Below are 12,068 nucleotides of genomic sequence, written 5' to 3' on the forward strand. Positions count from 1 at the left end.
GCACACACACGCACCTCCCCCCACAACATAAGGTAAATTGCATACCTTTAATCTGAAGAAAAGGGGATGCACTGAAAAAGGATATTTCCTTATGCATATCCTCCTGCATCAAATTCACTTCCTCTTCCCATTCTTTCCATATTGAAAAGGTAGAAAAGGAAAGAGGAGTAAACTTATGCATACACTTACATATATTTTAACACGAAATCTGTCTCCTGTATGGTCGTGGTATTACAACAGAACCCATTCATGCACGATGTGGTTGTTGCTGCCACTCTTCAATGATTACCATCATCACAGCCATAATCACCTGATAACATGATTTCCAGATCGAGACCGAAAAAGAAGATAGAAATAATAGACAATATAGAGATAGAAGATAGCTCAGAGGAGTCTGACGACAGTCTACCGGAGCCCGAAATTGACAATCCTCTGATAGAAGTGACGCTGGAGCCCAACCTGAGGGAGGTGAGGCCGGAGGAGTTGGGGCAGGACGCGGCGCTGGTCAGCACCAGCCTGGAGATGGTGCACGATCCTCTGCCCGAGAGGCATGCTGCTGATGATACTATACATTATTTAACTTTGTCTTATACTTGAATTTTATTTCACAATCCTCCCCGTACACTTCAATGAAAATCATTAAAATCAAATGTCATCAAAATAATGACTTCACTAAAATGCTCAAAAAACCATAAGAGAGGAATCGATGGAGGAGTTTGTCAATTCCATTTAACAAAAAACATTGTTTTGTCATCGCATACTGCAAATATGTTTGTCTATGAGCATGTCACTTCGCTATTTTGGCGAATTCAAGTAACCGCTTGCTCATTTGTCACCTTTTGTTATCAAAAAGCAGAAATAGCTATTAGTTAAGTTAGAGAAATGAGAGTAAAATGAAGTTTAAAATATTTGGTTCTTATTAATGTAAAATAAAACATGTTTGTGTATTGCAGCAAGTATATTAAAATGTAATACAACAACTTGCATATCACAAATAATACAAAATGTCGGACAATTTACATAAAACAAATTTGTAAGTTATAATACTTTACACTAAATCTTGATATTTGTATTGACAGAAATGAAAAAAAAACTGTTAGAACCACTTTAAAATATCTATTTTATATATAATCTACATTTCTATGTTATGTAAAAGATAATCTGACAGCAGATGAGATGTTCAACAATTTGTCCAACATTATTTGTATATAAACAAGTTTTAATGCAAGTATTAAATAATTGTTTAAAAAATACACCTCAAATGGAATAAAATCTAGTTATAACTTAACTTATACAAATATATAACATATCTAGTGTAAGTTTACAATATCCCGTTGTAATGTGAACGCCTCGTAAACATGTAACGCGACAATCCTTAACTTTTAGATTCATCCTTCTTGTCTTGGCTCTCCGGCCTCCTGCCCAGCAAATCTCTTTTCACTCCGCTGTTCTCACACTGAAAAAGGCAAAAATATTTATATACATATTCAACTCTGAATTAAATAACATAAATATTTATCAAGTTTATGTTATCAAAGTACACAATTAAATATATGCATGTGATAAAAGAAACTTCAGAATTGTACATTCCAAGCAACTGTATCGAAAACATATTGTCATTCATTTCTCATACACTTTAAAAATAAATATCAATACGTTTTTATACAGAAAGTAAATAGCGTATATATGTTAATATAGATTACTATCTGTCGCCCGCGACACCGTCCGCGTGTTTGTCTAAAAAATAAATTAGGGGTGGACTACCTTTAACATTTAGTGGGATGAAAAATAGACGTTAGCCGATTCTCAGACCTACTCAATATGCTCTCAAAAATTCATGAGAATCGGTCAAGCCGTTTCGGAGGAATATAGGAACGAGAATTTTATATATAAGATTTTCTACACCTGTGCCAAATTTCATCAAAATCCGTTGAACTATTCCGGAGATATCTTCTAAGAAACTTCTGGACTTCCGCATTTATAATATTAGTAAGAAGAAATATTTGCAGAATGCCATAATGTAACTACTAAAGAATATGTTAGAGAATATCTTACAGTGTCACAATCACTTGAGTCATCAGTATCACTGGAGGTGTCCGTGTCGTAATGTCCCAGTCCGGGCAGGATGGCCACACACCGCAGTGCTCCTATGTCACCTGCACCTGTAGCCGTCGCAGTGGTGGCTGTCTCTGATTTACCATTCTGTTGTATAGTACTGTGAAAGAACATTCTGATTAGCAGCTATTTTATAATTTACAAAATAATCTAACTGTTGTTGCAAACTTCGTTCATTCATTGCTAAATTGTTATGTGATAAAAACGAAATCTGTACTGTGGAATCCAGATCAAAGGTAGCCAATACATTACAGGTCAAAATTACCAGAAACATGCCCATACATCCAACTTTCGCATTTATAGTATCACACGCAATAAAAAAAAATCTTAGCCTTTATGTTCTTCCGTAGCCTTGAAGAACAGATAGATAGGCAGGAAGACAAATTGATAGGCTACTAATTAACTATGCCAAATTTGAGGTAGATCCATGGAGCTATTTTGAAGATATCTTCCATCCATATATCCAAACATTCACATTTATAATATTAGTCAGATAAGTATACTTGTTGATAATTCCATTTTTAGGTGGCGATGATGTTTTCTCTGGTTCTGTTTTGTCTGTCTTGTCTCCTTCCATCTCACTTGCTTTCCTTTTCCTTACAACAACCTGGAATTACCATTACTATCAAACTAAAATTGTAAACTGGGATGTTGAACATATCAGGATATTTGAGAAAAGAGAAGGTCAAGGTTGAGCCTTATAATTTTTTTTATTTGTCATACACTCTTGTACTAACCCCTTGCAGTTTATTCTTAGCAGGCTGTGTGGAGGCAGTAGTGCGGGTTGGAGCGAGCTGAGCACGCAGTCTGATTAGTTCCTCACTCTCAGCTAGATTTGATACTCTCTCCCTGAATAACATAATTTATGGGTTTACACTCACACAAAAACATATCGGCAATCTATTCATTCATGTTAAACAAACTGAAACAACAATATTTTATAGAGATGAATCTTCTATTTTCATAACATACATATAATTTCTTTCTGAACAAAAATCACAACAACTTGTTTTGACTTTTTGCAGTGTAAACACTAACCTGAACTCCTGCATTTCCTTCTGTTCTTCAAGTGATATCTGCTGAGCTGCCTTCGCCTTGGTTCTCTCCACCAGGTCCAGGAAACCTACTTCATCATCATCTAGACCTCTGATCATGTTCTCTGAAGAAATAAATGTGAATGTTTATATCATTTTTACTGGAATGACCAAAACCAACTAGGCATCACAATAAAAAAAATATAAAAGTAAGACCGCACATGCTAGGCAAACATAATATTACCAATTTACTGTAAATAAAAATGTAATAACATCTGTTTATAATAAACAGTAAAATTATTTAAACAATATTATTACATAAATAAAAGGAATATAAATATTAGATAAGCTACACATAACAGCTTGTTATTTCTACATTCATTGATATTGAGTAATAACTACAAGTTACAAACCATTTTTAACACATTCAATGCTACTACTAATTTTTATGCACCAAACAAAACTGAAAGGGGATCTCCATTGAATGTGTTATGTGGACACATATATGGAGATTACACAATTACTTACTCAGTTTATGTGCTTCTTCATATTCAGCTTCCTTTTTCATTCTTTGCTCTTCCAAGCGATGGTACAGCGGCCTTGTGTCATACGCCTCTTCTGGTGCCTCTGTTTACAAATCACTGTTATCACTTTTTTCCAATATGGAACATCAGAACATTGCTATCAGTTAGAAAAGTGGGAACTGATGATAAATTGATATTTTGTTGCTTCAAATAATATTACCACCGTATATTTACGAGTTCCTTATCTACAGTTCGTAGATAATTTGCTTACAGTCACTAAGATTATTGCAATTTGTATTAATGTGCAGTTTATACACAAAATAGTTATGAAAGCTATCATCCTTTTTTATGATAAAAAATATGTAATTCGTCTAACAATCTAGTTTTGATTACCTTTAGGTTGATCTTCGGTTCTCACTTTGTCCCATTCTTCCTGGCGTCTTCGTCTCGCTTCCAATATCTCAGATTCAGATATAAATCCAGAACTCATTGTGTAAGTTTCCAAATATGTAATGAAAATATTTTATAAGAATTATTTACCACACTTCGTAGGCACTCAATAATAACCTTGTCGCCTTTTTGATTCGATGGATATGACAACTTCAAAAACTACATACAAACAACCAAAGAGGATATAAAATTCAAATGTCATAATTTGATACAGATAACGAATTATTTTTGTCGCATATTCTATGAAACATTTTCGTTTTTATTTCTTGTATCATCCTTTCTTAATAGTTTTTAACAAAACATATCTACAACATCGTTAGTATAATAAGAAATATAAAAATTATTCATATTCTCTATTAGTAAAATCCATTTTATATACTTATTTTATATACTCTTTTATATACTCTTTATTTATATATTTTATATACTCTTTGGTAAAATCATTTTTGAATTTACTCCTTGGTACAAACTTAACTTGAAGTAGGTCATAGATTGCGCATCGTTTTAGGTGGCTTGTTACGCTTAAAAACAATTATGATGAATTTCAATAATATTCATATCAAATTAAAACAATTGAAATGAATTTAAAATAAATATAAGATAAAATATTGAACGAGTAATTTCTTCAAATTATTATGAATTTAGAAAAACAAAATATTGTAAGAAGCTAATTTTCCACGTTTTACAACGTTCCCTGTAAATGTGTCAATGCATTTTGAAAATCTGTCATTTCATAAATTTTTACATGGAATTATCTTTTCAATTCAGTGTTTTTTCACAATTTGACCCACATTTGTGAATAAAATCGAAGTAACGATGTCAGAATCTGAGAACGTGGAAAAATCTGTTGAATTTCCTGAAACAGACTATGTAGAAGATGGACAAAATAAATTGATAATCAAATGTAAATATTGCACATCGAAAATTTTAGATAAAAAGTCTGCTAAGTATATCACTCAAGAGGTAAACAGTGTTCTTTATTTAATATTGATTCATTAAAGGAGCAAATTAGACCTGTAGTATGTTTAATTCCAGAAAGATCTGCCGCTAATGCAACAGGACAAAAATAAAGAGGGTGAAGTGCAAAGTGAAAAAATTAATCAGTTCTATCATGTTGAAAACATGTATACGTTCGAGAATATAGGCTTTACACATACTGTCGCCAACCACAAGTACCTAAGTTGTGCAGATTGTGATGCTGGACCTGTGGGATACTATGACATGGATACTAAACATAGTTATGTCGCACTTTCGAGGGTAGAACATATTTAATAATACTTTAATCACAATGCTATACCTCTTATGCTGTAGATAGATAATTTATAATAAAATGATATATCTTATCAAAGTTGCATAATAGAAATTTTCATATATCCAAACATAATTATGTCGGAAAACCTGTTAATATTCAAATAAATTTTTAAACAATAATTAATACTAGAAGAAATTTGATGCAATTAGATGGCAACAATATGTATGCATTAGAAAAAAATTAAAAATATTTATCTTTTTTCAAGTGATATAAATTAATATTATCTCTTAAGGTTTTTATCTCTAAAATCATTAATAATTGAGCAGATTTATACAGATTTCTCTCTTACATAATGTAGGTATGAAGTTTTATTACTATATCTATTGGAATTAAAACATTAATAAACTCAGTCTTTTCCTATTCTCATAATTAACTGAAATTAACGTAAAAAGTTACCCTGAATGGTAAAAAAATGTTCTACTTTATAAGCACAAATGCTCATTCAATCATTCCGATATGTTTGAATAAAAACAAAATTGTTTAATTTCAATTAGCTTTTAATTGTTCTATATTTTTAACACATTGAATGCTACTACTATTTTTATGAAATAAAGTGGACTTGCGCGATGAACATTGAATGTGTTATGTCTTCATCTATTTATATGATATATTTTATTGCTAAGCTTATAAAAATAGGTGGCATGTCTCATTGACTTATTGTCGGAGATCTCAACGACAAAAATGAATATCAATAGATAGTACATAATGATTTAATCAATATGATTACAATCTGAAATGCTTATTTACAATAAAAAATGACTTAAATACTGATGAATAAAATTATTTTTCTTTTTTACATTTTTAATTGGTTTTATTTACCTTTCTCTCTTATGCGATTGTGATAAATTTCAATTGCCCATTTATTACTTGATTTGAGTAGAATTTTTGTTTTAAAAGTTAAATCTAGTTTTATTTTTTTTTACTGTTGAAAATATTTATCTTTGAATACTAAATTTATATACAGTAGGTATGGTTTCCGTGGTGTAGCGGTTATCACATCTGCCTAACACGCAGAAGGCCCCCGGTTCGATCCCGGGCGGAAACATACTTTTTGACAATCTTAAAATTACAGATTTAAATCAATAATTAAAATTATTGTGTAAGTAATTTTTTCTTGTTATCGATTTTTTTTATTAAATTAAATATCCGATAGATGGCACTCTTACAAATTTATCCACGTACTTTTTTTTAAATTTTAGTCAATTATTAATAACGCAATTTTCATACAGAGATTTTGGTCTCAGAAAACAACGATAAGAAATGTTTATAACGCGATACGTTGCTCAACAATTGCCCAACAAGTTCTATCTAATAAAAGTGTTCCAAAACAAAAGTGTATTAAAAAGCTTGTGTCGTACTATCAGTTATCGATTCAAAGACAAAAAGATTTACAACATCTGACCTTTTGTATTGTCTATGTATAGATGTGTTAATTTTGTGCCTTTCAGTTTGTAATGTATTTTGATATTGATTGCAATTATGATGATTGTTTTATTAATGATGACACGTAAGTGGAATAATGGATTCCATTCACAATTCACACTCCTACTTACTGCAATATACAAAATAAAACAACCTCTCAATTTATGAAGGTTACAAATGTACAAGGTACAATTTTTTTTCGACCTTATCACCTTACCTTACTTAAAACTTACAGTAGGTTTTTGAGATCAAAACCTCCGTTTAAAACATATTGTTACATCTCTTATGTCAAAAATAATGACAAGAATTACGATATGTTTTATTCAGATATTCTGGTTTTAGAAGCCAACGATTATTAGCATATGATGTTGTAGTTACGCTGTAAATAAATGCACTTATATTTTTAATATCGTGTAGATTCAAATTCTTATTTTCAAAATAATAAAATTCACAGAATAATGATAGATTTTACATAACCTCGTGTTTGATATAAGTTCTAATATCGTATGTACGAGTGCGCGCACACGTTTTGTAAAATGAACCATTGTTATAACAGTAACGTGTATTATGTTAATGTGCGTAATTTCGCTATCATTCGGTATATTTGATGCAGTAAAAGTTAACTACAATCACCTTCCGCACTTTAAAATACATCATAATAGACATATTAAAGTTTTTTGGGTTCCGTACATTAAATAGACCTAAATTTGTTGGTTACTTTAAATTATAATTGATAAAACTGCAATATAATATGCCTGCGTGCAATAGCTACCTTCCAGTCCAAGTCTTGTCAAAATTAGTTCAGCAGTTCTGGAGATTATCCAGAACAAACGCGACCTTGTAGACAGATATACAGACAAAAATTTTAAAAATTGGTTTTCCATTATCAACAACGCTAATACAAATGATTTTTTTTTAGCTATTACACACAGGCACTACAATTTTATAACTATGTGTAGTTCTTTTTTAGGTACTCTTAATTTATCGGAATAATTTTTACATAACGCGTAATCTCTACCAACTGGTCGTAAATTCTGATAGTGAATGACGATTTCGAAACATTTATAAGTTTTCTAATAAATAGGTATATTATTTGTCGTGTTATATTCATCCTTTAGCTTTAAGGGCTTTATTAAAATGTATAATTTTGTTGTACAACGAATATATTTCAGCATAGCTTTTATTTCATAATGAAGCGTGCTTTGTACATCACGATACTGAAACGTTATTTGTTTGCGCAACTTATGTTGCAGGCTGTATCCGTGTCACTGTGTATTATTGCAATTAGTATTCGTCTAATGGTAAATACTTAATTAAAGGGTATGTGTCAAAAGATATTTTAGTCTTTAAATGTTTTTAAATGTATTTTATTATTCAGTTTCTTGGAAAGTAGAGACCCCACAAGTTGAGTAGAGTTTTGTGACGTGCCGATGTTACAGACTAAAGAGGAAAGATTGTATTCTTCGTTATTTTGCATTGAAGTTTCGAAATAATGAACGGTTTTGTAAAATCTTTTCGCCTATCCCCGGGCTAAAAGGGCTATACTCGTATTTATTACTACGTAGTCGCGGACACCTGTTATAAAACTTTGCGGATCTCTAATATTAAGTAAAATTACGTTAAACATTTATATTATCTAATTGTTTTTAATGGACATTTAGAATTGTGAGTAGAATTATATTAATTTGCTTTTTTTTAAATTAATTGTTTACTGTCACATGAAAGTCTATTTGTAATTTGAAATAAGATGAGTATTTTAATTGTAGTAATTATTTTTAGCGAAAAGCAAATGCAGTTAATTTTATTTATTATCATTGTTTAAAATTATAACCTCCTACTTTTGGAAGTCAGTTACTAACAGAGGCCCTGTCACGAGCTTTAAAGATTAGTGAACAAAATGCAACATCTGGACTCTTGTTATTTTTTAATCACGAATTAAGCTTGCTATTTAATTACCTTTTAAAAGAGCTTGTTACTTTAAAGTTAAGTCGTTTGTGATTTCAAGGTCATAAGACTCATTAGCTAGGTAAAATGACGCCGTTGAAAAATAGACAATAATACTTAATATATTAACGAATTTTTTTACAAAACACTGACTAAGGTCAGTGCATTTTTGTTGGTCTTGTGACCTCAAAACGATGGATGTATTCGAGGATTTTAATTTCCTACCCATACGGATGAGATGTCGCTCACAATGCTACACACATATGTGCTAAATTGTACCAATAGATTTCCTATTCTAAGTGGGAAGTGAATTAAATTCTTTGTTTTTACAATACAGTCGATGACAGAAGTGTTAATTTGACGAGAATACGTAATGTATAAAAGGTTGAATGTGAAAGTTGCAATGCCACCATGTTAGATAAAGTGTTACCATCTTCCAAACGACCATAATATGTAAACGTTTTTAATTCGCCACGGAAAAGGAATCGAAGAAAGTAACGCGAAATCACGCTTTAAAGGAAGACAACTAAGTACTAGAAAAAATGCAGACAGATTTTCCCAAAGCCAAAATATACCGAGGGTTTCTGAAACCAAAATCCCCGTTTACAAAATATTGTTAAGTCTGTTTTGTCAAAGATGAAAGGATGACGAGTTTTTGTAATACAAAGTTTGTGATCTCATAAATCGGAGTAAAAATATTATGTCACGAATTAAATGAATAACAAATAATAATACAATTTGCTTCTGAATGAAATTAAAACAAAATATGGGCCATCGACCGATCTATTATTATAATATTATTAATTAGGCATAATATTGCATGCAAAATATTTATTATTTGCGTAATTTTAGCATAGGCCGATGTTCATTATTAATTCTATAGACTTCTATAAAATGTAAATTAACGAATTAGTATTTACATGTAACATAAATGTTGCTATTTTTAAGATAATATTAAGATTATGTTGTAGAATAAATATTATTGCAAAATTATAAGATTAACTTGTGTTTTTTATTCGGCGATTATTTGCATAAGTATATTCTTTTTTTAGCCTCGATTTTTTAACATTTCGATATAATATTTACGAAGGAAAAATGTTATTTAATTTAAAAATTACTAAACATATTAAAAAAATTAACTAATTACTTATCATAAATAATGTAGCAGTCATCATCATCATCAGCTCCCTATACGTCCCCACCGAGGGACTCGGAGCCTACCCTAAGTTAGGGGTGACTTGGCCATAGTCAACCACGCTGGCCAAGTGTGGGTTGGTTGACTTCACACATATCTTTGAATTGCTTCTCAGATATGTTGCAGATTGCATCACGATGTTTTCCTTCACCGTAAGAACGTCGAATAAATGTACATATGTAAATCGAAAATCGAGAAACACATTGTTAAATGACGGAGACCGAATATATAATTATTATCAGTAGCATTGATTAATTTGTTTTACTTTTCATACAGATACATACATAAAATAATTTTGTTCGATCGTGTCAGAGTAGTCAAAGAATTAAATTCGCTTCCCATTTACGATCTAATAGCAATATTATAATCATAAGGTCATATTTAGTTTATCGTTAGTATAGCCTTAAACTTTATATAGTGTAAGTACTAAGTAATAGGCATTGTAGTATATTAATTTTGTATTCAAGATTTCACGAGGAATAATACATACACGTAATATAACAGTACCGGATAACTCTACGTTTAACATAAGAATGGTATTTACACAAACAAAAGTGTGTTTGTGTACAAATAAACATTAACATTGTCATTGTATTGAAAATAATATTTAAACGGAAAGCAAGATCTTACACAATTTCCTAACTTACAATTATAGTTTTCAGAATAATCGTTTGTTGATCTGTGATTTAAAATAGCTTATATTTGAAATCTTAAGTGTAAAATTTAAACTACATTGTTGAGTGACAGATTGGCACTTATCACAAAATTAGCTTTGTAAATCTGACAGAAAAACCATTCTTTTTTATTTATTTCTTGTAAAAGGCTACATATTTAAAGCGCAGACGCGGAAAAAGACACGTATAGCAACAAGTTTGTAACAAACGCGTGTTAACATAATGTGACAATATTGAATAACATGTATACAAAAGTACAAACAATATATATGAATTTAAATGTAAATATTTTGTTCAAAGAAAGTCTATGTAATTTAAAAATAATGACTCTTAAGCTATAACTAACTTTTATATATAAGCGGTCACCCATCCGTATAGACGCGAGTTTCGTTACTTAATTTAGCGGATATAGTACATCTAATTCGTTCCAATTACATAACTTTCGTAGTATTTAAAAACAACATTTAAATTTCCGACAATACCCGATGAAATTGCAAATGTATGTAAATTCTTTACTAATTCATCTTAAGCGGAGAGATTTCAAGTATAATTAGAATTGTCTGCGTTATATTTGAAACATGGACTATTTTAATATTTAATTATTATGTAACGTAAATAATTTTGCTTGTGTTTTGATGAGCGTATTCAAGAGTACTTATTCGTAATTAATATGGTTATTTTAATATCATGTAAAAATGTAAAATTAATAGTCTATTTGTATGTAAGAGAACGCAATATATTGGTCATGGTGTTGCTTTTTATGTGACTATTATTACATGAATAATAGATTCTAACATAATAAAATATACTTACAAATACCAAGTACTAGCATATGGGTGTCAAATCGACCTACATAATATTGGTCTTATAATTTTAATAGCTTTCGCTTTAGACTCCGTCCGCATGAAGTCAAAAAAACTTAATAAGTAGCATATGTGTTCTACAACACTATGTTGTACATATATGCCAAATTTCATGATCCATGCAGCCGTTCTGGAGATACCTTCTTACAAACATCATCATCATCAGCTTACTATACGTCCCCACCGAGGGGCTCGGAGTCTACCCAAAGTTGAGGGTGATTAGGCCATAGTCAACCACGCTGGCCAAGTGCGGGTTGGGTGACTTCACACATCTTTGAATTACTTCTCAGATATGTGCAGGTTGCATCACGATGTTTTCCTTCGCCGTACTAACGTCGGATAAATGTAAATCGGAAATAGTAAAACACATTGGTACATGGCGGGATTCGAACCCAGAACCTGCAGATTGCAAGTCAAGTGCTTGACCACTGAGCCACCGACGCTCCAACCCGCTCTTACAAGCATACATCCATACAAACAAACACTCATATTACTCACAAAACTAATTGTAATAACACAAACTAATCAAATTACT

General features: G+C 31.0%; 3 protein-coding genes and 1 non-coding gene across 6 annotated transcripts in view; 3 read left to right on the top strand and 1 right to left on the bottom strand.

Annotated features, from left to right (window-relative positions):
- LOC106120135 (zinc finger protein 287) overlaps positions 1 to 610 on the top strand; it is a 5,141-nt gene extending 4,531 nt beyond the window's left edge. For both annotated transcript variants that reach the window (XM_013315396.1, XM_013315480.1), the window contains one exon: positions 330 to 610. In XM_013315396.1, the coding sequence (XP_013170850.1) occupies positions 330 to 597 (268 nt within the window). In that variant the 3' untranslated portion in view covers positions 598 to 610. The remainder of the gene's footprint in view (positions 1 to 329) is intronic.
- A 506-nt stretch (positions 611 to 1,116) lies between these two features.
- Positions 1,117 to 4,281, bottom strand: LOC106121212 (uncharacterized). Of its 2 annotated transcripts, none has more exons than XM_013316875.1 (7): positions 4,067 to 4,281; positions 3,678 to 3,776; positions 3,154 to 3,274; positions 2,853 to 2,964; positions 2,619 to 2,722; positions 2,056 to 2,212; positions 1,117 to 1,456 (listed from the first exon to the last, which is right to left on the bottom strand). In XM_013316875.1, the coding sequence occupies exons 1-7, from the start codon at positions 4,161 to 4,163 to the stop codon at positions 1,376 to 1,378; spliced, it is 771 nt and encodes a 256-aa protein (XP_013172329.1). In that variant the 5' UTR covers positions 4,164 to 4,281; the 3' UTR covers positions 1,117 to 1,375. The 2 variants fall into 2 exon arrangements, with proteins under 2 accessions (XP_013172329.1, XP_013172241.1); XM_013316787.1 differs by having other exon boundaries at positions 2,056 to 2,215.
- A 562-nt stretch (positions 4,282 to 4,843) lies between these two features.
- Positions 4,844 to 5,599, top strand: strat (RAB interacting factor STRAT). Its single transcript, XM_013320409.1, has 2 exons — positions 4,844 to 5,086; positions 5,159 to 5,599. Exons 1-2 carry the CDS (start codon positions 4,940 to 4,942, stop codon positions 5,393 to 5,395), a joined length of 384 nt encoding a protein of 127 aa, XP_013175863.1. The 5' UTR covers positions 4,844 to 4,939; the 3' UTR covers positions 5,396 to 5,599.
- Positions 5,600 to 6,407: 808 nt separating this feature from the next.
- Positions 6,408 to 6,480, top strand: TRNAV-AAC (transfer RNA valine (anticodon AAC)). The gene has a single exon. It is a non-coding gene; the product is annotated as a tRNA-Val (tRNA).
- The last annotated feature ends 5,588 nt before the right edge of the window (positions 6,481 to 12,068 follow it).

This window comes from Papilio xuthus, unplaced genomic scaffold, assembly GCF_000836235.2.
Source record: "Papilio xuthus unplaced genomic scaffold, Pxut_1.1 DF829758.1, whole genome shotgun sequence".
Taxonomy (NCBI): domain Eukaryota; kingdom Metazoa; phylum Arthropoda; class Insecta; order Lepidoptera; family Papilionidae; genus Papilio; species Papilio xuthus.

Bases quoted from the DNA above. Each gene is read 5' to 3' on its own strand.
- LOC106121212 (XM_013316787.1), bottom strand. From the start codon at position 4,163: ATGAGTTCTGGATTTATATCTGAATCTGAGATATTGGAAGCGAGACGA. The intron at 2,216-2,618 runs GTATACTTATCT...GTTCTTTCACAG, and splicing joins AAAAATGGAATTATCAACAA to TACTATACAACAGAATGGTA. The intron at 1,457-2,055 runs GTAAGATATTCT...TGCCTTTTTCAG, and splicing joins ACTCAAGTGATTGTGACACT to TGTGAGAACAGCGGAGTGAA.
- strat (XM_013320409.1), top strand. From the start codon at position 4,940: ATGTCAGAATCTGAGAACGTGGAAAAATCTGTTGAATTTCCTGAAACA. The intron at 5,087-5,158 runs GTAAACAGTGTT...GTTTAATTCCAG, and splicing joins CTAAGTATATCACTCAAGAG to AAAGATCTGCCGCTAATGCA.